General features: G+C 37.7%; 1 protein-coding gene across 3 annotated transcripts in view; it reads left to right on the top strand.

The window, feature by feature from the left end:
• The window catches only part of TPX2 (TPX2 microtubule nucleation factor), a 60,084-nt gene that overhangs the window by 23,230 nt on the left and 12,200 nt on the right, over positions 1-24,654 (top strand). For all 3 annotated transcript variants that reach the window (XM_059897601.1, XM_059897599.1, XM_059897600.1), the window contains exons 5-12: positions 810-936; positions 8,031-8,159; positions 9,055-9,183; positions 10,741-10,862; positions 11,832-11,983; positions 13,193-13,364; positions 15,369-15,507; positions 16,335-16,551. In XM_059897601.1, coding sequence (XP_059753584.1) covers positions 810-936; positions 8,031-8,159; positions 9,055-9,183; positions 10,741-10,862; positions 11,832-11,983; positions 13,193-13,364; positions 15,369-15,507; positions 16,335-16,551 — 1,187 coding nt within the window. The remainder of the gene's footprint in view (positions 1-809; positions 937-8,030; positions 8,160-9,054; positions 9,184-10,740; positions 10,863-11,831; positions 11,984-13,192; positions 13,365-15,368; positions 15,508-16,334; positions 16,552-24,654) is intronic.

Genomic DNA, 24,654 nt, shown 5'->3' with positions numbered 1-24,654 from the left:
TATTTCCTTTTGTAATGTTCATGTTTCTAGTTGTGGTCTTTTCTTTTTCACTTAGTGAAGTCCCTTTAACATTTCTTATAAAGCTGCCTTTGGTAGTGCTGAAATCTTTTAGCTTTTGCATGTCTGTAAAACTTTTGATGTGTCCATCAAATCTGAATGAGAGCCTTGCTGGGGAAAGTACTCTTGGTTGTAGGTTTTTCCCTTTCATTGCTTTAAATATATTGTGCCACTTCCTTCTGGCCTGCAGTTTCTGCTGAAAAGTCAGCTGATAGCCTTATGGGAGTTTCCTTGTATGTAACTTGTTGCTTTTTCCTTGCTACTTTTAATATAGAATTGCAGATTAAAAGATTTTTTCTTGACTTCTCTGAAGGCATTGTTCTGTTATCTTTTATCATCCTGTGTTACTGATGAGGAATTCAGCTTATCCTATTTTCCTTCCTTAGGTGATTTGTTTTTCTCTATGGAAGCTTTCAGAATTTTATCTTTTTAAAATGTCATGAGAAGATGTTAAAAAAAAAAATGTCATGAGAATGTGTTTGGGATACTTTTTTCTGAGGTGATGCCTTAGGCTGGCAAACAGGCAGGCCCTGGATACTTCATTTCTGCTTCAACCAAAGTAGCTTTTATAAATTACTCTTCTGCATAAGATTTCACTGCTTAGGAGGGATACACACACACACACACACACACACAAAATTTGCAATCTAGAATTCTGTATTAAGTCATATATATATATATACACATGTATCTCTCATCTCCAACTCATTTCCTTGGGATTTGAGTACTGACTAGTTTTTGCTCTCTTGTAGTTGACAACACTTATAACAAAGAGGCTGAAAAAGAAAACCTGGTGGAAGAGTCCATTCCAACAAATGCTTGTTCTTCTCTGAAAGTCAAAGGAACCACATCAAGAAATATTCTAGCTCAGCCTCAGAGGTAAGACTGTTTTGGTGTTCAAAAGTGGTGGTTATATTAATAATGTTCAAAGAAGAGTTACTGGAGCACCTACTATGTGTCCCATACTACATTAGACTCTTCATGTTACCTTATTTAATCTTCATAACATTTATGAGTTGTAGTTAACATGCTTAATTTATAGATAAGGGCTCAGAGGTACTAAGTTGCTTGCCCAAGGCAGATTTATTTCAGAGACAGGATTCAGACTGATCACATTGGTTCCAAAGTCCTTGCTATTTGCGCTGTCAACATGGGTTGCCATTTACATTTATTTGTATGGATATGTGGCAGGTTTGTTTTTTTTTTTTTCCTGTGTATAGGTTGTAAATACACTTCATAAGGGCAAGTGTCATGTATCCTTAGTACCTAACAGTGTCTTGCAGGAGCAAAGCTGAATAAAGTCTTGAGTGAAGGGGTGGATGGATGGGTGGGGTAAGCTGTACTCTTGGCACTAGGAGCCTCTGAAAATCTCATGTCTTTGAATGTTGCACTTTGTATCAGCATCCTCTTTTTAACCAAAACAAAGCTGTTAGTCTTAATATTAGTTGCCTTCAGATGGCACTAATCAAAAGATTATTTGAATTAGATTTTTAAAAACTTTCACTTGGGAGTTCCTGGTGGTCCAGTGGTTAGGACTCAACACTTTCACTGCCATGGCCTGGGTTCAATCCCTGGTTGGGGAACTAAGATTCCACAAGCTGCACAACATGGCCAAAAAAAAAAAAAAAAACCAAAACCTTCACCATCTAATAATTACCACTCACCCATAGAGTTTAAATTCCAGGACTGGGGACTTCCTTGGTGTCCAGTGGCTAAGATTCCACGCTCCCTATGCAGGGGGCCCGGGTTAGTTCCCTGGCCAGGGAACTAGATCCCACATGCTGCAACTAAGTGTTCATATGCCACAACTAAAGATTCCATATACCACAACTAAAAGATCCCGTATGCTGCAATGAAGATCCCAAGTGCCGCAACTAAGACCCGGTGCAGCCAAATAAACAAATAAATATTTAAAAATAAATAAATAAATTCCAGAACTATTTAATGCTTTATACTTTGATGTCAACAATATTGAGGAATGGCAGAGTATTTATAATACTATTGCTCAGAAGTAATGAAATTACCCTTTACAAAGCCTCATGCTGGTATAAGGGGATCACCTTTTGAAGATGGTATCATATGTGCTTATTTTAATCTTTTCTGGTGAAGAAGCCCCTTTTGATTGAAAAATTCTGTGAGATTCAACCAGCTATCACAGGAGATTTAAGAGATTGCTACAGGTTGATTCTATGATTTCTGTTCCATGTTTAGATTGTTAAGTCCCTATGGAAAAGGGACCCAGTATCCTATAGATTCCTTCAGAGTCCAAGATAGTGCTAGTGTCTTGGCTTTTGCATTTTGAATATGTATATGATTACTAGAATTGCCCCACATTCTGAATGAATTTTTGAATGCTTTTTGGAAATGATGGTATGACAGAAAGCCAGCTGTTCACAGAGTCAGAAGACCTGAATTGTTTTTGTTTCATTTGTTTTAAAGGCAGGTATCTCTACTACTCAAAACCTTAGTTTACTGAGAATAACCGTCTCTCTCAGGCTTATTGCAAGAAATGGCCAAATAGGATAACATGTAGTAGTAGTTTGTAAATGAGGCTGCATTATGAAAATGCATAAAAAGGTAAAACATTAGTGCCATTTATCTTAGATCTCAGATTTATCTTAGTCTAGGGATACCTAATCGAGAAAAGAATAGCAGATGGAATAGGAAGGTATAGATGATCATACAAATTTCCTACTATTTTCTTCTCACATGATTTTGATGATAAGCTAAAAGATGGCCAAAACTCCTTTGACTCAGAATAGTTAAAAGTCAATAAGGCCTTAGTCTATAATAATAATTTTTCCATACAGGTGTTGGTTTACTACATATATTTTTTAAATAAATTTATTTATTTATTTATTTATTTATTTTTGGCTGCATTGGGTCTTTGTTGCTGTGCGTGGACTTTCTCTAGTTGTGGCGAGCGGGGCTACTCTTTGTTGCATTGCACGGGCTTCTCATTGCGGTGGCTTCTCTTGTTGCGGAGCACGGGCTCTAGGCGCGCGGGCTTCAGTAGCTGTGGCTCGAAGGCTCTAGAGTGCAGGCTCAATAGTTGTGGTGCACGGGCTTAGTTGCTCCGCAGCATGTGGGATCTTCCCAGACCAGGGCTCGAACCCGTGTCTCCTGCATTGGCAGGCAGATTCTCAACCGTTGCACCACCAGGGAAGCCCCACATATATGTTTTAATTTTTAATAGTCTCATCCCTTAGCAACTTCTCCCTAAAGACATTCAGCAATTCTTCTCTTGACTTTATAATATCATTGTATATTGAATTTTAGTAGTGGTCCAAAATGACCATGTCTTCATGTACTTTGCCTTTATTTCCTTCTAATTTTTAATGAAACCCTGTCCATTTAAAAAAAATTAACTAATTTTATTGGGGTATAATTTGCATATAGTAAAATGTACAGCTCTTGAGGGCACAGTCTGATTAGTTTTGACAAGCCTATAATGCAACCACGATACCAATATAGAACAAATTCCATCACCTCAGAACATTCCCTCATTCCTCTCCCTTTAAAGTCAACTTTTACTGTTCTTTCTGCCTTCTCACTTTCCCGCCTCCCACCCAGAGGCAGCCACTGTTCTGATTTCTGTCGCCATAGATTAACTTTGCCTGTTCTAGATATTTTTATAAATGGAATTGTATAGTATGTACTCTTTTATATCTGAGTTCTTTCACTTAGCATGTGCTTTTGAGATTCATTCATGTCATTGCATGTATTAATATTTTGTTCCTTTTTATTGCTGATAATAAATTCTGTTGGATGGATATACCACAGTTTATCCATTAACCAGCTGAGGACATTTGAGTTGTTTCCAGTTTGGGGTTATTATAAATAAAGCTTCTATGAGTAGTTTGCCTATAGATTTTTGTGAGGACGTGTTTCTCTTGGGTGAATACCTAGGAGTGAAATTGCTGGACTGTACTGCTAAGTGTATGTTTAGAAGAAACAGAATTTTCCCAAAGTGACTGTACCATTTTACATTCCCATTAGCAGTATATGAGAGTATCAGTTGCTCCATATCCTGGCCAACACTTGGTATTGTCAGTCTTTTTAATGATATTTCATTGTATTTTTTAAAAATAAATTTATTTATTTATTTATTTATTTTTGGCTACGTTGGGTCTTCGTTGCTGTGCTCAGGCTTTCTGTCGTTGCAGCGAGCAGGGGCTACTCTTTGTTGTGATGTGGTGTGTGGGCTTCTCATTGCAGTGGCTTCTCTTGTTGTGGAGCACGGGCTCTAGGCGCGTGGGCTCAGTAGTTGTGGAACGCAGGCTCAGTAGTTGTGGCTCGTAGGCTCTAGAGCACAGGCTCAGTAGTTGTGGCACATGGGCTTAGTTGCTCTGCGGCATGTGGGATCTTCCCGGACCAAGGCTGGAACCCGTGTCCCCTGCATTGGCAGGCAGATTCTTAACCACTGCGCCACCAGGGAAGTCCCTCATTGTGTTTTTAATTTGTATTTTTCTGATGACTGATGATGTTGATCACATTTTCATGTGATTACTGGCCATTCATATATCTGCATATACAGTTGTTTTTTCAGTCTGGCTCCCTGGAGTCTCCCCTGTGCCTGAAAATGTTAGCGGTCAGCCAAGACCGAGTAGAGTTTATACTCAGGCTTAAGTGTTCATCCTCTCTGGTTCTCTAGCTTCTCATTTTGCCTCTAAATTTCCAGTTGTTTTGCCAGCCCTAATGTTTGTCTTCTGATACCTAAAGCTAGTAAGACTTTAGCTGTGTGCCATTCTACTATATACACATTGGGGAATGCACTGAATCAAAAAAAACCCAGCGAACTCACCAGTCTTACCTAGTGCACTTATGTCTTTTAAGGATGGACACCTCACCAGTTTCTGCTTTTTCACTGGGCCCCCCAGTCTCCTCTAAACATGCATAGTTAGCATATATAGTAATACATAGGAATTTGTGCAGAGTTTTGGCTCAGACTTTGGGTGATACCTTTTCTGTAGCTCTTTCACTTCCAGGACTTTCCTCCTAAGTTTCCAGCTGCTGTACTGGCCTGAATTCTATCTTCCATTATCTACGGCCAGTGAGATTAGAGTTTTCTGCTGCTGGAGCTGCGGCATTTGGGGTGTGCCCTCAGGCAAAAAAGCTACTAACTCATAACTCTTAACCTTTGTGGTTGCTTTTCATGGATAAATGTTTCTCTTTTTTCTGCCTGCTTTTGGTCACTTTTCAGTGCCTTCAAATAGTCATATTTTTATATATTGTGTACATTTTGTAATAATATGCAAGAAGATTTGCATGATAAATGCACTCTGCATTACTCCATGTAATTGTTTTTATGAGTACTTTTAGAGATTGATATGAAAATATTTGCAGATGAAAGATCTGAAATTTGGGATTTGCTTCAAAAGCTGGGGGGGCGGTGGATGGAGGGAAAATTGACAGTGTGATTGGCTATAAGTTGAAAGTTTTAAAGCTTAATGATGAGTAGTACCTGGTGGTTCGTTATATTATTCTCTTTTTACTAAGTTTTAAATTCTTTATGATAAAGATTTTAAAATTAGGTACTCTATGCAATCTAATAAAAATTTGAATATACACTAATACATCTTAAGACTTGAGAGAAATTAAACAAGATCTAAATAAATGGCAGGACATAACCATGTTCATGGTTTGAGAGACTCAATAATGTAAATATGTCAAATCTCCTTATCTGATATATAGATTCAATGCAATCTCTACAAAAATCCCAAAGGTTTTCATTTTGGACATTGATAAATTGATGCTAAAATTTATACAGAAATGCAAAGGTCCAAGAATAGTCAAAATACTTTTGAAGTGTCTAGTAGATAGCAATATTATAAAGCTACAGTAATTAAGACTTTGTGGTATTACCCAAGGATAAATGAGACCAATGGAATCAAATAAAAGCTTACTCTCTCATATATGGACACACTATATGACAAATGTGGTACTGCAGACCTTTGGGGAGAGGGTGTTTTTATTTTTCCCCCTTCAATAAACAATGATTGGACAATGGATAGCCACATAAAACAAAATGAGACTGAGCCCCTACCTCACTCCATAGAAAACAGTCAGTACAAGGTGGATTGTAGATCTAAATGTGAAAGCTAAAGCTCATGTAAGGAAATATAGGAGAATATCTTCATGACCTTGGAATAAGGAAAGATTTCTTAAATAGAATCCACACAGAAAAACACTGACATGCTTTTAGGGAAGGAGGTTGTTGTATTTGAGCATATTTGTCTAATCAAATGATAACCATAAGGAGAGTGAAACGCCAACCCCCAGATTGGGAGGAGATATTTGTAACACTAAAAACCTACAAAGGCCCTCATATTTACAGAATATAAAGAATTCCTACTAATCAATTAGAAAAGGGTTGACAATGCAGTAGAAAACAACCAAGAGACTTAACTAGCACTTTATGAAAGAGGATGGCCAAATGGCCAGTAAACATGTGGAAAGGTGCTCAGTCTCACTGGGAAAAGCAAATTAAAACCACAATGAGTTTCTACTCTGTACCAATTTATATGATTAAAATTAAGTCATCTGACAATACTGAGTGTTTTGGAGAACGTAGAGCAGTGTAGACTTTTGTAAATTAGGCAGTGTAAGCATAAATTGGTACAAGCACCTTGGAAAATAACTTTAGTTGATAAACCAATGTCTATCAATGACCTAGCAATCTTACAACTTAACATACCCAACAACAATGTGTACATCAAGAGACATTATGTGAGAATCAACAGTAGGCTGGATAAATAATGGTATGTTCCTACAATGAATGTTACACAGCATTGAAAATCAGTGAATTAGAACTACGTGAGTTAATGTGGTTAAATCTCACAAACATAATGTTGAGTAAAATAAACCAAGACAGAAAAAATGCTTGCAGTAGTCTGATTTTTTAAAAAAATTTATTTATTTATTTTTATTTATTTATTTTTGGCTGCGTTGGGTCTTCCTTGCTGCGTGCGTGCTTTCTCCAGTTGCAGTGAGCGGGGGCTACTCTTTGTTGCGGTGCGTGGGCTTCTCATTGCGGTGGCTTCTCTTGTTGCGGAGCACGGGCTCTAGGCGTGCGGGCTTCAGTAGTTAGGGCAGAAGGACTCAGTAGTTGTGGCTTTTGGGCTCTAGAGCGCAGGCTCAGTAGTTGTGGCACACGGGCTTCATTGCTCCGCAGCATGTGGGAACTTCCCGGACCAGGGCTTGAACCCTTGTCCACTGCATTGGCAGACGGATTCTTAACCACTGCGCCACCAGGGAAGCCCAGTAGTCTGATTATTACATAACGTTTTTTGTTTCCTTTCCAAACTAACAGACCATGTTTATGGAATGCATGTTTGTATGGTAAAATGATAAAGAAAAAGTAATCATTACTGTAAAAGTCAAGATAGCATCTGCTGCCATTGTTTTGTTTCTTAGTCTATGTGGTGATTTCATGAGTCTTCACTTTGTAATCATTTAACTTAATTTTTGTTTTGTGTACTTTTTATTATGTGTTATATATTTTAACAAAAATAGGGGACCATGGCTAAAAGAAAGAGGAGAAAATAAACACTTGGTAGTAAATTTCCAGGAGATCTGATTTCTAATTTTAAGTCTGACAGCAGCTAGCTGTGTAACAGGGTCAAGTTACCTCATCTTTTTTTACTTTTACTCATACTTCCAAAAGGAAGGAGTTGTACTAGGTGATTGCCAGTGCCTTTTTACAAAATTAAATCAGCTCTATTGAGGTCTAATTTACAAACACCAATGCACTTAAGTATCAACATTTTATGGTGAATTTTCAAAAACTATCAACAAAACAAGAAAGTATTAGATTTTTAGAGCAGAAATAATACCACTTTTTTTTTTTAGAGCAGAAATAATACTTTTTATAGCCCTTTGTAGTTTGACATATTTTCACATTTCTGAGGAGTATTTGCATATATAGTAGATGTATTCATTACAAATAAGTTTTGTCGATTCTTCTACCATAGAAGATCTCTTAGGCTCTCTGCTCAGAAGAATTTGGAACAGAAAGAAAAACATCATGTACAAATGAAAGCCAAGAGATGTGCTACTCCTGTAATCGTCAGTGAAATTCCACCCTCCAAAAAAATGAAAGTGTAAGTAGCCACAGCTTCTGTCTGTTGACATAGATTTTACCCTGTTTGCTCCTATGGTAATAGCAAGCAGAATACATGGTGCTTGTTCTTATTTTTATCAGTTAGGAATGTATTTTGCTGAAGGTAATAGCCTATTTAACTAGAGAGGTTTAAAGAATAGTGATTTATTTGCTTCACAGAAGTCTGAAAGTAGTTTGCTGCTAGCTTTGGTTCAATGACATCTCTTTGAGTCTTAGTTTTTTTTTTCATACTTGTTGCTCAAGATGGCTGCTCTGTGTTTCTTAGCTTCTTCTTTGTGCTTGTTGCCTCATTATCTGAAGATAGCTGCTATATCTCTAGGTATCATATCCATGTTTGAGAGGAGAAGAAGAAGGGTCTGGCAAAGAAAGAGGGGCAGCACCCATATCAGGAAAGTGAAATATTTTCCAGAAACGCTTATGTTATACCTCAGTTGACTGAACTGTAAATTAGATCCCCTCTAGTTGCAGTAGAGACCGTTGAAGCAAGTACAATACTTTTGCCTTCATACATTGCTGCCCCAAACAAAATCGGGGTTCTGTTAATAAGAAAGAAAGTGGAATAAATATTGAGAAGACAACTAACTGTCTGGCATTTGTTCATTTGATGATGAGCAGTTGGAATCTCTTCCTACCCTCTTGAACCATCACCAGACAACTCTTATCCTGACTTCTTTTGGCATTCTTAAAGTTTACCCATTGTAGCCATTGGTATATATGATCTGATGATACTATTGGAAGAATCTTGCTGTTGAAACATGGTTGTTGTCCTGAAGAATGAGAAAATTTAAGCCATGTGTGGTAGATCTGGGGAGGAGGGTAGAGCTGGATATGCTGTAGGGAATTGAGAGAATATTTTTTGTCCTTTTCAACTCAAGTTCTCACAATAAAAAGAAGCCAGAGGAAGAGGAAGAAGGCAGTGCTCATCAAGATACTTCTGAAAAGAATGAGTCTTCCCCAGAGAAAGCCAAGGGCAGACATACTGTGCCTTGTATCCCACCTGTAAGGTATGATTCTATCCTGAATTTCAGCTTTAGAGTCAGTAGAGTAAAATTACAAATGGGTACATCTACACAGTCTGTTTGATGCACATGGAGCTTGGGAAACTCCGAAAGCCGTAACCATGGTAAGGTAAATTGTTTTATGTCCTTGTGGGTGCTTGAGTCTTACAGATTGAAAAAAATTAACTATTAAAACAAACGTAAAAGAAACATAGAAGGAAAAAGTTAGTGAAGGTTCTTACTACTGAAATTGAACAGTTTTTATTTTGCCAAGCTCCCTTCTGGACTTTACTCAAGTAAAATACATATTTTTACAATCAGTGTATCAGCAATCTTTGGGTTCTGCTTTATTCACTCGCTATGAGACTGTTTTATTTTCTGTACTGCTACAAAATCTTCACATTTACCCTTTTTTTGATAGATTGGTAGCATTCTATCAAATTATATTTAACTACTTCCTGTTGAAAATGCTGTTTCCGATTTTTCACTATTATAAGGAATCAATGAACATCTTTACAGGCAGATCCTTTTCTTTGAGTAGTCTCCTCAGGAAAAGGAAAGAGAAATTCCTTGATCTAAGATTATGGTCAGTTTTCTGGCTATTGATATTTATTGCTAATTTTATTTCCAAAATGAATGTGTGAATTTACAGTGCCATCAACTTTGAATGAATATTTTTATTTCCTTGTAGTCTCATCTGCATTGAATTTTTTTTACTTTAAAAATTGTTTCAGATTTAACTGATATATTGATGGCATCAAATTATTTTAATTTTTATGTGTTTGCTGACAAGATTGTATAACTATTATTGTAAGCATCTTTTCCAAAGTTCCTCTTGGGTGAATCATCTGTTTCCTTTTCTATTTATCTATAAGTGGTCTTAGTGATGTTCTCATTACTAAGAATGGCTACTTTATTTTATTGTTATTATTTTTTTAAGAATGGCTACTTTAAATTGAACTTTTGCTATGTGTCCAGTATTTCAGAAACATTATCTGATTTAATAGTCACAAGTATTCTGTGAGAACAAGTATTCATATTACCCATTTTATATTGGAGAAAACTGAGGCTCACAGAGGTTAAATAGTTTTCTCAAGATCACATAGGCAGAAAATGAAACAACAGCGTTGGGATTTGAATTCTGGTTGGCTTTACTCCTAAGTCTGTTCTCTCTATCACAGTATATATTTTATGTATATTAACCTCTTGCCATGTTTGTTGAAAATATTACTACTGGTATTTTAGTTTTAGTTTTTCTTGTGGCATAAAAGTTAATCATTATATAGTCAAATTTGTGGATATTTTGTAATATCTTCTATAGTCTATTTTAGCTGTTTTTTCACAAACTTTTTCAATATTTTAGAATAAATTTTGTATCTTTTTTTCATAGTGTTATCTAAGTTAATATCAATTTATTAGGTAATACTTTTTGGTTTTGATGGTTATTTTATCACAGGTTAAAAATCTAATCTATATAATGCCTTTAGATTTTTTTAACCACTGAGTCACTTTCTCCTCTCCTCTCCTCTCCTCTGTCATCTCCTTTACTGATTTGCCTTTTAGGCAGAAGATTCTAAAAAGTACTGAGGAGCAGGAGTTGGAGAAGAGAATGAAAATGCAGCAAGAGGTGGTAGAGATGCGGAAAAAGAATGAAGAATTCAAGAAATTTGCTCTTGCAGGAGCAGGTCAGCTTGGTTCTGATTGAGTCTGATTTATGAGGGGGTGCTTCTCATAATCTTGGTAGGGTTTTCAAAGTCTCTAAAGCACAAAAGTCTTTCTTGGTCAGTAGTCAGCATAAAAAGATGTGTTTATTTAGAAACCTGGACATGGGTACCATTCATATCCCAGTGATCATTCCCTAGAACATTTTACATATGTTGGTCCTTTCTTAGAGCATGCTGTTCCTCTCCATCTCTAACTGAAGAAGTCACACCCATCTTTTGAGGCCTTTTTCCATGAGTCCTTACCTCATTTCTCTAAGTGGAGTTAATTCCTCCCTCCTTTTTTCTCCTAATTCTTCTTCTTTGTATTAGAATAAGAAGGAACTAGGATTGAGACAGAAGATAGAGCAGTTGGGCAGACCAGTTTTTTGTTATTGTCTTCCCATTTTATCCTAGTCAGAGGAAAAGACAGCTGAGTGAATCCAGTTGTAGTTGTGGAGGAAAGTATGACTGAGAGAGCTGAAGGGATCAGAGTTCTGCTTTGCTTTGGCATAATTATTATTGGTGGAGTCAAAGCTGTGAAGCTCTGCTTACTGGGTTGAAAAGCCTCTCTGGAGTTTATAGGGTATCTCTCTTAGAGATGCTTAGTTAAGTGTGCTTTTAAAGTCAATTCATAGCTTTTCCTATCAAAAGTATTCCAGTTTCTCTGTCTCCAGAGCTATGACCACAACTGGGAGGTGGGATTCTTCTCTCCTGTGCTACCTTATTACAGTTTGCCTCTGACCGAAAGGCCTCAAACCCAGTAGTACTAAATGAATAAGGCACATATATTGGTGTCCCTGAGGACTGTTTCAAGTGTTGGCTTGTATGTAGAGAGTGAACAAAGTTAGATCCATGGTAATAGAAATACCAAAAGGACTGGATAAAAGGAGACTTATTTTATGTTCTCTATTCTTAGTATTATCTGTGTGTTTTACTCTGCTCCTCACTCAGGGCTCCCTGTGAAGAAATCAGTGAGCCAGGTAACCAAATCAGTTGACTTCCACTTCCTCACAGATGAGCGAATCAAACAACATCCTAAGAACCAGGAGGAGTATAAGGAAGTAAACTTTACATCTGAACTGCGAAAGCATCCTCCATCTCCTGTAAGTTGATAGACTAAATTAATATTCTTGTCAATAATTCAGTGAGGATTCTGGTGTAGTATTTGTGGTCACTACTTACAATAATATAATTGAGAGAAGCATATGTTTTTGAGTTAAGATAGATCTAAATCCTCACTTTGCCCCCGTTAGCTGTGTAATCTTGGATAAATCACTCTATGTCTCTGGGAAGCATCTTATCAAGTTGCTGTGAAAACTGAATTGAGAATGTACACAAAACACATAGAATTATGTGTGGCAAATCATAGGTACAGGCTTGTTACAGCTTGTGCTATTACAAAATTTTTGAAAAAATCTTATGTCTGCAAAGTTGTGTGCAAAATATAACAGGGTTTATGGGGAAAATGGGATTGGGGCAGACCACTCAAATCCAGTTTTGTTACCAGAGCACTAACAAAAACAGTAACAATCCTAAATAAAAATGCTAGCACTAAGAATTTCTCCTTGCATTTGCAGTCACCATCATCACTTGTTGAAGTCAGTGCTTTGCAGTCTTAAATCCTGGGGTTGTGCTTCTTCCTTTGGGACGTAAGTCCTTGAAGAATTTTGTTTCCAATCAGAGACCAATTTTATCAAAATTAATGACCCAAAGTGTAGGCTTCTTCATCAGTCAGTTTTTGGTAGGATGTGTGGAGAGAATTTGATTCAGGCAGCTGCCTGACCTGATTCAGATCCAGAAGCCCAATTAAAAATTTTTAAATGGGACTGGGGATGGGATACCTTTGCAGCTTTTTTTGCTTCTAAGAAAACTTGCTCTTGATTGCTTCAAAACATTAACATGCTTGGGAAAAATCACCTTATGTACTCTTACAGAACAGATAATTTGTTAAGGGCTAGATGCTTTCTCCCCCTTTTTATTTTATTTTTATTTTTATTTTTAAATTTTTTTGGCCACGCTGTGTGGCTTGTGGGATCTTAGTTCCCCAACCAGGGATTGAACCCGCGCCTCCTGCAGTGGAAGCACAGAGTCCTAACCACTGGACCGCCAGGGAATTCCCCTCTCCCCCTTTTTAAAAGATGGGAATAGACTGTTTATAACCCTTGCTCAAGGACTGACAACTTAAGAAGAATAATCATCTTGGCTTTACACAGGCCCTTTTTCTTTTGATCCTTTGTACTGAGTTTATGGCTTGTGGTAGATCTGAGCTCTTCCATAACACTTCATTTGGGGAACAACTTCTTTCTTTTCAGGCCCGAGTGACTAAGGGATGCACCATTGTTATGCCTTTCAACCTGTCCCAGGGAAAGAAAAGAACATTTGGTGAGACGGCTTCTACGTATGTGCCCCTTGCACAGCAGGTTGAAGCCTTCCATAAACGAACCCCTAACAGATATCACTTGAGGAGCAAGAAGGATGATATTAGTAAGTTTCTTTCCAGTATCATACCTGGCTGGAGCCTCCCCTAGAATTCCCTTTCCTTACATCTTAGGCGCAAATTTGCCTTTAGTTGAAATCCTCACTTTTGAACTAAAGCATGACATGTTCCTATACGCAGACAACAAATGTATACATAGTTGAGCATTTCTCAAACCACCCAGCTATCTGTCCACTTATACCCATCAACCACCTTGATCCTCCTGATCAATAATTGGCCAAGGGGAATTAAGTTAACCTGAGATGTCATTACACATCAAGGCTATCTTTACCATGTGTCAGTGTACATTTACTCACCTACAGAAAATGAAAGCATTCCATTCACTTAAGGTTGTGTGCTTTTTGTTCAGCAATTCAATAAATGTTTTACCACTACAAAGCAGACACTCTGTGTGGTGTAGGGAGTATAGAGGTGAGCAAGACAGACTTGGTGCTACTCAACATCAAGTTTCTAATTCAGTGAGACAGATAAACAAATAGATCATTACAAATTATGGTAAGTGCTGTGCATGTGGAGGGAGATGCAAGAATCAAGGGAGGTGCGAGATAGGGAGAGCAGGTCTAGGTCTATATGCTGAGAAGTCCTTAGCAGGGAAAGAAGATGAAGATAGAGGAGAGAAAAGAGATAACCGATGATTAAGTCCCTGTGCAGGCAGGTAGGAGAGGGATACTTAGCACAAGTGGAGTGATTGTTCTTTGAAAGGAGGGTGGAAGAGAGCAATGGGTGCAGATGCTGCTGAGTTTGATCTATATTTCTGTTTTTGTGCCAGTACCATGAAGAGGCTGTCTTTTCTCCATTGTATATTGTGCTGGTGAGTTTGTAGATTTGGTGGTGAACAGATAAGAGTAATCTAATCTAGTAGCATCTATCTTTATGAAAATAATTCCTACGAAAAGAAGGTAAAGAAGTTTGAGGAGTGGAGGTGTGGTATACAATAGTTGTCAAGAGTGTAGGGTAGTATTCTGGATAAAGCAGAATCCTTTTGTTTTGACTTTGAAGGTTTCTAAATTTTTTCTGCCTTTGCATAGGCACTGTTTAGTGCTATGTTAGGTAGCCAGATGAATTCCTTTAAGGACAGCATTTCCTAATATTGTTATTATGTTCTAGTAACCATTTGTCAGATTTTATATTATGAAAATAATGAAATGTCTTCTTTATTCTAATGGAAATGTAAATATTAACCATGACTTTCCAAATAATACATGACTGTTAGAGTCTTATATACATTTCTCTTAGAATCTTGGTCCTGGCAAATAGAAAAATTATTTTCTGCAATTTTTATTTAAAACTTTGTACTGTTATAGCTCAAAAATAGTTATATGTATACTTGAAGGCTGGCTTATTTCTAAAATAAGTAGATTTGGTTTCCATCTCCCACTGTTAGGTAATAAGGTCTAAATTAGAGGATTCATTCTATGTAATTATGAAAATTGACAAGGTTGCTCCTGGCCAGATAAATCAATATTTTCTATGAGTGGTGGTGATGATCTTAATACTGATGCTTTGACGTAGTTTTTTCTTACTTTTTCCATTTGACTTTCTGTGAGAGGTGGTCTTGATGTTTTGATGTAGACACTTTTAGGGAATTCATAATATCGGGAGTTATTACTTGGTCTTTAGAAAGGCCTTATTTTAAAGCTGGAATAAGTGAAAATCTTATTTGTCAATAACAAGCAAAATAGTTGGCACTGTCACTAGAAAGTCAGTACAGGCCTGTGCAGTGAAAAGGAATCCATCAGACGTAAATGGATTTCAGATTCAGAAGATGATAGCAGAGTTTACCCAAGGGCTACCTTCATCATACTCTTCAGTAAAGAGTGATAGGGGAGAAGGGACTGAATGTTTATCAGATTGACTGACATGAGCTGAGCTGAGTGTAGAGGGCCAGCCACTCTGTGGTTTGGCATCTCTGGGCTGCCTAGCTGAGTCAGCACCTACAGGTAAACGGGGTCTTGGAGAGCTAAGTGAATGTCTGTGATCTCGGTTTACAGCTCTGTTACCCTCCAAATCTGTGGCCAAGATATGCAGAGACCCACAGACTCCTGTGCTGCAAACCAAACAGCGTGCAAGACCTGTGACCTGCAAAAGTGCAGCGGAGCAGGAGGCTGAGGAGCTCGAGAAACTGCAGCAGTAAGTTTCACTGCCAGTGTTTGAGGAGGAGTTCCAAGAACGTGCCTACTTTCTTTTCAGTTCTGTAAGGGGGACAGTTAACTATTTTTCTTGCTTTGGGAATTATGGCATTTGAGCTACAGGCTCTGCCTTGGCACTGTGATGAAAGGATTGAAAGTGGGAATATGGAGCTGTCCTGGAGTGTAAACTGGTAAAACACTATTGTGGAGGTTGCAGTGGGAGAACTCCAATAAGGAGTGTCCTCTGAGGTTAGTTTAGGTAGATCTCACCCTTTTATGGCTACCCAAGGGATTGTTACAGCTGTTATCAGTGGAGGGAACTGGAACTTAATGTGATTAGAGCTAGAGTTTGTCTCCTGTCTGTATTCGTCTTTCTTCCTTCTTGTACTTCCTTTTTCTAAAAAAAGTTATTTATTTATTTGGCTGCACCACGTCTTAGTTGCAGCATGAGGGCTCTTTTAGTTGTGGCATGCGGGATCTAGTTCCCTGATCAGGGATCAAACCTGGACCCCCTGCATTGGGAGCTCGGAGTCTTAACCACTGGACCACCAGGGAAGTCCCCTTCTTTTACTTCTTTTTAAAAGGGGGAGTTTCCTCTTGCAGAGAGACCCCAATCTTTAAAGTGATGGGAATATTAGACTGTCTCATTTATTCTTTGCTCTAGAGGTAGAGATAATGGCTATGAAGAGAGTTGAAATTTTGCTGTGCATGATGGGTAATTTTAATGAGTATTATTTTTCTGGTTTTGGCCTACTTTGTTGTTTATGTAGTTTTCATTTTATTAAAAAAATATTTTTTGTGGTTGTCACTTAAACTCTCACCTTACAGATACAAATTCAAAGCACAGGAACTTGATCCCAGAATTCTTGAAGGTGGGCCCATCTTGCCTAAGAAACCGCCTGTGAAGCCATCCACTCAGCCTATTGGCTTTGATTTGGAAATTGAGAAGAGGATCCAGGAGCGAGAGTCAAAGAAGAAATTGGAGGATGAACACTTTGAATTTCATTCTAGGCCCTGCCCTACTAAGATCTTGGAAGATGTTGTGGTAAGAGTGGGGAGGCTCTGCGAGCTGGCAGAAGTGCCCTGCTCATGACCACAGATCCACCCATTCACAAATGTTTGAGTAGATACGTGATCAGGGCATCATATTAGGAGCTGTGGGTGATAAAGAGACATGTCAGAGGTGGATTTTGCTCTCAGGAAACTTAAAGTCCAGTAAGGGATACAGTATAGGTATAAATAATATAAAGAGTGACAGAAGTGCTCCTAGAGAGGTGACAGTTAAAAGTGCTATAAGTATTCAAAGGAGATAATGATTTCTTCCAGATAGAAGGTTCAGGGAATGCTTTGTGGAGGAGGGAGCATTTGATCTGAGCCTTGGCAATGTATAGTAGTCGTCCTCATCATCGTCATCTTCCTGTCGTTACTGTCATGCTAGCTGACACTTTCACTATGTGCCAGACACTGCTTCAAGCCCTTTTTGTATATTAACCCATTCATTTTGATCAGAACCCCTTCAGGTTGTCTACTCTAATTCTCACCAGTTTCAGATGAGGCACTTGAGGCACAGAGAGGTTAAATAGCATTCCTAGAGTACTCAGCTGGTAAGTAGTGGAATAAGTATAAGAATTCAGGCACTGTGGCTCCAGAGTTTGTGACCTTAACACTTCATTATATTGCCTCTTCACTCTATGGTGGAATTTGGACTTGTAGAAATGCAGATGAAATGGACTGGCCGAGCATTCCAGGCAGTGGGAGTAACATAAAAAAAGTCCAAAGGTGGAAAGCATGGGGCGGCTACTGGGAACTGTAAATGGGTCATTTAAGCTGGAGAAAAGAAGTATATCAAGAGAAGCACCTGGAACCTAGATTAGAGAAGTGGGTTGTAGTTTGATGATGGGCTCACAGTCATGATTTTAGAGAAAATATACAATCAAGAAGAGATGCCACAGTCAGAGAAGAAGTAATGGAGTTCAGCACCTGCATAAGTGCAAAGATGGTTTTCAGGTATATTTCCAGGCAGATGGGGAAACATCCTTCTCCCAGTTTGGATTGCCTTATGTCCAGGTACTAAGAACTGTTTTCCCATCCTCTTTCTTTTTGCTTATCCTTTAGGGTCCCCATAGTTTTAAGTGAAACTTTGCACCAATATACAGTTGGCCCTCCTTACCCATAGGTTATGTATCTGCAGATTTAACTAACCATGGATTGAAAATATTCAGGAAAAAAACTAGAAAGTTCCAAAAAGCAAAACTTGAATTTGCTGCTCTCAGGCAGCTATTTACATAGCATTTACTTTGTATTAGGTATTATAAGTAATCTAGAGATGACTTAAAGTATACAGGAGGATGTGCATAGGTTATATGTACATACTACACCAATGTAAAGGACTTGAGCATCTTTGAATTTTGGTATCTTTGGGGGTCCTGGAATCAATTCCCTCAGGATACTGAGGGACAACTGTATTACCTTTGACTGGATATTTAGTTTTGTTTATTTTCTTAGCACTAATTCAGAAGCAATCTGAAGTTATATTTTCCAGGCTTTAAAAAAAGCATGATGATGCTTACGAATGGTTCTTCCTCTCTTCCCTCCCCGATATCTTCTTTCAATTTGAGAACTTTCTGCACATGAGACCTCTTTTCTATTCACAATGCTTTTCTTTTTTCTTTTTCTCTTTTTCTTTCTTTTTTCTTTTTTGCTGTGATGCATACGTATGATAGGCCAGACTCTGTTACACAAACTTTTAAGAAACCTCTGCCCACTCAAGTGATTAGTCTCCAAGAGCTGTGCCTTCTTTGTCATTACCTGGTGAGGAAATTGTTCTGAATACAACAAGGGAACTGTAGTTTGTATGCAGACCTCAGAATCCTAGACCCAGAAGGGCTCAATGTTTTCATTTTACACATCAGAAACCCAAGACCCAGAAAAGAGAAATGACTTCCATGAGGCTTCTGTAACGTGCATTTGGCACCTTGCTTTTAATAACATCTTTTTCTCCAAGCTCCTGGCTTTTCTCCCTGCTATAAGTTTTTTGTTTTTTATTTAATTTACCTATCACCCTCTCGATTTTTACTGTATTCTTTGTATCTCATATACCAATATTGACTTTAATTGACTTTATATATTCTTAAAATCATCAACTCATTTTAAAAGTAATTTTAAGGGGAACATTTAAATCATTATGTAAATGGAAAATCAGTACTTTTTGCCATGAATAACAACAATAATAGCTAATACTTCTATAAAGCTTATGTGCTAAGTTTTATTCTAAGCTCTTTATATGATAACTTACTTAATTCTCATAACAACCCTATGAAGTAAACACTGTAGATACTATTATCAGTCTGTTTTGTAGAGGTTAGATAACTTGCCCAAGATCACAAACTAGCCAGTGGGAGAGCTGGGATCTGAATATGGTTCCAGGGTCCATGCTCTTGTGTTAAAATAGAAGGTACCTTTTAAACTGAAAGGTTCTTAGGAAAATTCGTGATTATTTTTTAAAAAAACATGGTCTACGTCCTACCTAACATCCTTTTCCATATCACCAGTATTACCTGAACTCCATTTTTAGAAACACTGATTTAGGAAATTGGTTTGGCAGTTTGTTGTACTTTGGAAATGTTGGGGTGAAGTGGTAAGTGGGGAAGGGTGACTAGAGTTCATTAGGAGTTAAGTGAGAACTTAGAGTAGCATTGTACCAGGTAAGGCCTTGTTGAGAATTCTGGATAAACAGATGAGCAAAACACTAGGTAAGTATGTTAGGTGCTGCTGAATGGTTATGGTATGCTGTAGGGAAGTGATTGCCAAATCCAACTGGTTCTCAGAATCCTCTGGGATTTTATTATATAAACAGATTTCCGGGCTCCACCCCTGGAATTTTGCTTTGTTAGGGGCAGCATAGATTAGAGAGAGCCCTGATGAAGACCTTAGTGTCTGACACACAGTAAGCAGTCATGTTGTTAATAGTAATAACTATTGCATGCTTACGTTGTACTGAGTGTTTTGTGCAGATTATCTTATTTATTTCTCATAACAACTCTTAAGAGATAATGTTCTATTTTTAACCCTACTTTTCAGATGAGGAAAGAGATGCTGAGAGGTGTCTAGTATGCAGAACCAGGATTTGAACCTGTCATCTCCTTAAACACTGTTATTCTACCCCACAATGCTGTTATCATTGTTTATTTTGGCAAATGCAGTTTTTGAGTTTGATGCCGGCTCTTTGCAGCTCTCTCCCTACTGAAATTTCCAGTGACATCACTTCAACTTTTGGATTCTAGAGAAGCAAAGCATAAAAGGAGGCAAAGATGTATTTATTCCCTTCCACTCTCTTCATTTTTTAGAAAGGGAGGCTTTGAAAGAAGAATGTGGCTTGCCCACAGAAACGTTTTTAAAAGTTGGTGGCAGAACTGAGGTTACGTGTCTTAACTTCTAGTGTTGGTCTCTCAGGCAGCAGAAGAGCCTGCCTCCCAGAGTCCGAATGCACCTGTCTGTCTGCCACTGTTGTCCCCATCCGTGTCCCCTGGTGCTGAAGCTCTCTTTCCATGTGTCCTTACGGTGTTTCTTGTGCTCTCCAGTGAGTAATTTTAGCAGCAACATTTTAGGGACTTGGGGAGACCAGCAGGCTTTAAAAAAATATTTTTTTTTTTTCATACTCCCTGAGATATAACATTGCTTCATGGTAATCTAATTGCTCTGGGACAGGCCTGAGAACTTGTCCCAGGGCACTTGGGGGCATATCCTGCCTTAGGGAGAAGTGCTCACCCCTAACATCCCATCCCCCATCCTGGGCTGCTTTTCCAAAATGTGTCATCTGTCCACCCACATTGCCCACTTCTAACCATGTATCACCTCTTTAGAGATACTTTCCCTCAGCTTCCTTTCAGAGTTTCCCCCATTATCCTTCAGCTCCACATTCTGTTGGGTTTCTTCAGAGCACTTGTGAAAATCAGGAAATACTTGATTTGTTACTTTTTCATTGTCTCTTTCCTCCACTAGAATGTGAACTCCCTGATAGCAGGGACCATGTATATCTGTACTGTTCACTCCTGTTTCCCCAGCACCTAAGCATCACAGCATGGGCACTGCAATATAGGGTAACTGCGTGAGCAGCAGTACAAGCTGAAGTGCACCAGCCTGTGTTAGACACTGGGAATTCAAATGGAATTAGGCACAGCCTTTGTCCTCAAAGCTTTCACAGTCTGGGAGAACAGATTGACATGTAAACAAATAAGGACAGTAATGCTAATCAACATATGTTCATTGAACAATTACTACTTCTTGTAGGTGCTGTGGAGAATGCAAAGGAATGCAAATGGCAATATCGCTGCCCTCAAGGAGCTTATAACTAAAAAAACCTTAAAATAATAAAACAAGAAGCCTTCTCTGTCTCTAGAAACCCAGTGTCTTTTTCTTTATTTCTGATTGAGCCCCCTATTGGCTTTGATTGCAGTGGAGATGGGGTGTGGATAAATAGTTGCTGCAAGGTTGATTTTCATAAATCACCTTTCCCTCTCCCCCAAGTAATTATGAGGATTGATCCTACTCGTAAATATCTCTTTCATGGCTTACTTATTAGAGATTTCTTTTAAAATGCACATCTGTTGGGAGGATGCAGAGAGAGGGGAAAAATAGGAAAAGCAGCATTATTTTAAAAACTTGAGTCCTCAGATACTTATTTCAATTACTATATTTTATGAAAGGAAAAAAACCAAGGACTAAAAGGCTATCTCATGTTATACAGGTTGTACAGACTGGAATCAGAGCCGGGCTAAAACAGACCTCTTGACTCCTTGCTCAGTGTACTTCCCATTACCGCATATCCTTGGCTGTGTTCGAGCTACAGGCTGGTGTCCACAGGTGTCTAGGATGTTGTAGAACAATAGATTTTTGTTGTCGTTTTCTGGCAAGCATTATTTGAAAACCCATTTCATAGACTTTTGTCACTCTGATGACAAGTTCTGCTGTATTAAATTTTACTATACTAGTGATTCTGGTTTTCTTTAGGAAATGTATGAGAACTTTCACAGCAGAATGAGCATTCCCTTTACAGTGGTCACCTTGAGAGTTTATTAATTCTTTCCAAAGATTGATATTGTAGAAAGCATTTTGGAAAAGCCACTGGTCTTGGATCCTGTGGCACAGTCTTTTGGATCTCTTCAACAATGGCAAGTCTTCATATTTTAAAGATTAATTTGCTCTTAGGGGCTGGTCTAAAGTCATTGGGAACTAAAACTTCTGAGTTGTCTAAAATAATAGAGGTGGAAACAATTTTGCTTAATTAAAAGTAAAGATTGAGCAATTGCCTTGCATGGCCCTAAAACTGGCTTTGAAGGCCACTCCAAGAAAGATATTCCAAACATGTTTGGAGCAGTTGCAGCATTGTTGGGATTAAGAAGTCTCCCAGGGTATAAATTAGAGTCCAAGAGGCTTCAAGTCCAAGGTATAAATTCTGTTACTCATGCTTACTGTATTCATTCAACAAACATTCCCTGAATGCCTTATGCTTGCTAAGGTCTGTGTTAGGTATTAGGGGTTGATGGAATAACAGTCCCCACTCTCAAAGCACTCATAGGTTAGCAGGAGGAGATGAATACCTAAATAAACAAGTGCAATGAAGTTTCATATGTACCATGATAGACTATATACAGGGGAGAGTGGGATCAGTAGGTCTGGAGGAGTGGAGCGATCTATTGAAGGGTTTTATCAGAGAGGAGATGCTTTAGTGGAGGCTTGAAAAGAAGGGTTAGATGCTTCCAAGCAGCCAGAGCATTTCTGAGAGAGCACAAGCAGAGGTATTGCGATGAGAACCAGTGTTAAATTTTGGCAGCTGTCAGTAGTTCATTGTGGATGGAGGGTGATGCCTAAAGAGAGGCAAGAGATATGCCTGGAAAGTCAGGCAGGGTTCCAAATTATGAAACACCTTGTACTTCATGCCAAGGAATATGTTATACTGTTGTAGGTAGGCAGTAGGAGCCATTAAGGAATTTTAAGTCAGGAAGTAACATCAGATCTTCTGACTCTAAGAAGATGGACTGGTGGAATGAGAGAAGCTGAAGGACTGCTAGAAGGCTAGTGGAATGGTACAGGCAATAGATGCTGTGGCCTGTGTCATGACAGTGAAGAGTTAGAGAGGAAGCAGAATAGAGAGCTGACGGGGCCAGCATATGGATGTGGGTATAAGAAATAAGGAGTTACTGAGGATGTCTCAAGGTTGTTTTGATTTTTTAAAATTGATCTGGTCATACACTTCGTGCAGGACGGTAGCCCTAGAGATACCATTTTGCAGTTAGGGTTAATTGCCAGATTCATGATAGTGTAAACTCTATGAGAGTTAGAATTATGTTAGTTTTGAATGATGTGCATAGTATGGTATACATAATTCAGTCTGAAAAGATTTGAGATGTTGGCAGTGTTTTGGAATCACAAAGGAGGAAAAAAATCTTTGGAGGAGTTGAATGTATTAGAATTAAGGAATATAGAAATTAAATCCCTCTTTTAATCTACCCTCAGAGATGTGAGAGTTAACAGCTTGGTGTTCTTTCCATATTTTATTTTCTATGCTTAGATTAATTATATATACATTTTATTTTATTTTTTTAGTATATGTGCAAGTATCTTTTAAAAATTTAATTCAGTTAATTTATTTAAATACATTTTTTTGGAGTATAGTTGATTTACAGTGTTGTGTTAGTTTCAGGTGTACAGCAAAGTGATTCTGTTATACATAGATTATTCTTTTTCAGATTCTTTTCCTATATAGGTTATTAACAGAATATTTAGAGTTCCCTGTGCTATACAGTAGGTCCTTGTTGATTATTGATGTTATATATAGTAGTGTGTGTGTGTTAATCCCCAGCTCCTATCCCTGTCCCCACCACCCTTTGATAACCATAAGTTTGTTTTCAAGATCTGTGAGTCTTTCTGTTTTGTAAGTAAGTTCGTTTATATCATTTAAAAAAATTAGATCCCACATATAAGTGATATCATATATTTGTTTTTCTTAAAAGACATCTTAAAAACACACAGAAATAATATTTAATAATAATATTTTTTGTTTCAGCAACTTGTCCCTCCCCCTTCAATATTATGAATACTGTTCTGTCAGTAATAAAGATTTATTTTCTTCTTTTTGATGACTGTATAATATTCTATTGTGTGGATGTACCACAATTTTTTAAAATTATTTTTTATTGGAGTATAGTTGATTTACAATGTTGTGTTTCTGCTGTACAGCAAAGAGAATCAGTTATACATATACATATAGCCACTCTTTTTTTAGATTCTTTTCCCATATAGGTCATTACAGAGTATTGAGTAGAGTTCCCTGTGCTATACAGTAGGTTCTTATTAGTCATGTACCACAATTAGTTATGTACCACAATTTAAGAAAGGATTTAGCCAGTTCTTTTTTGATAGATAATAGGGTTATTTGCAATTTTTTTATTCATTTAAATTTAAAAATGCTGTATTGAAATATACCTAAAAACTAAACTAGAGATCAAATACTAGAGATGTAATATTGGGTGAAAGAGTATGACCATTTAAAGATTTAGTAGCTAATTCCTAAAGGTTGTACCAATTTGTGCCCTGTACCTTACCCAACTGTATAGGAGTGCCCATTTCTCTTCACCTACCAACACTGGTATTAACCAGTCTTTTAATTATTACTCAGTCTTATAGGTGAAAAATACCTTATTTTACTTTATATTTTTAGAAGTTATTGAGATTGAACCTCTTGTATATCTTTGTAAACTGCTTGTTCTTTGTCCAGTTATTTGGCAAAAGGAAATTAAGCTAGCCCTTGCCCAGTACTTTTTTCCATTTGCCTTTTGAGGTTAATATTTTTAAATATAAGTTCTTATTTTAGAGTATGTGGAATAGGTTTAAGAGAATGGACAGTATCTATTCTGTTCCTAGATAACATTTGGAAGTCCTTTTTGATTTTGTTTTTAAGGGAGTGGGGTATAAAATGGGAGAGAAACAATAAAATATTGACAGTTTATTTTGTAGTGTTTTTCATAAATACCAAAAAAGATTTTGATGAATCCTATTTTTGTTGAATATACAACTCAAACAATGTTTTTGTTATTTGCTGTTCTTCTGTCATGTTAATCCACCTTTGGAGCGTTAATACATACCAGTC

The sequence above is a fragment of the Balaenoptera ricei genome, chromosome 15, assembly GCF_028023285.1.
Source record: "Balaenoptera ricei isolate mBalRic1 chromosome 15, mBalRic1.hap2, whole genome shotgun sequence".
Classification (NCBI taxonomy): Eukaryota; Metazoa; Chordata; class Mammalia; order Artiodactyla; family Balaenopteridae; genus Balaenoptera; species Balaenoptera ricei.
The sequence above is the reverse complement of the archived record's forward strand: the minus strand, read 5'-3'. Positions and strand labels throughout refer to the sequence as shown.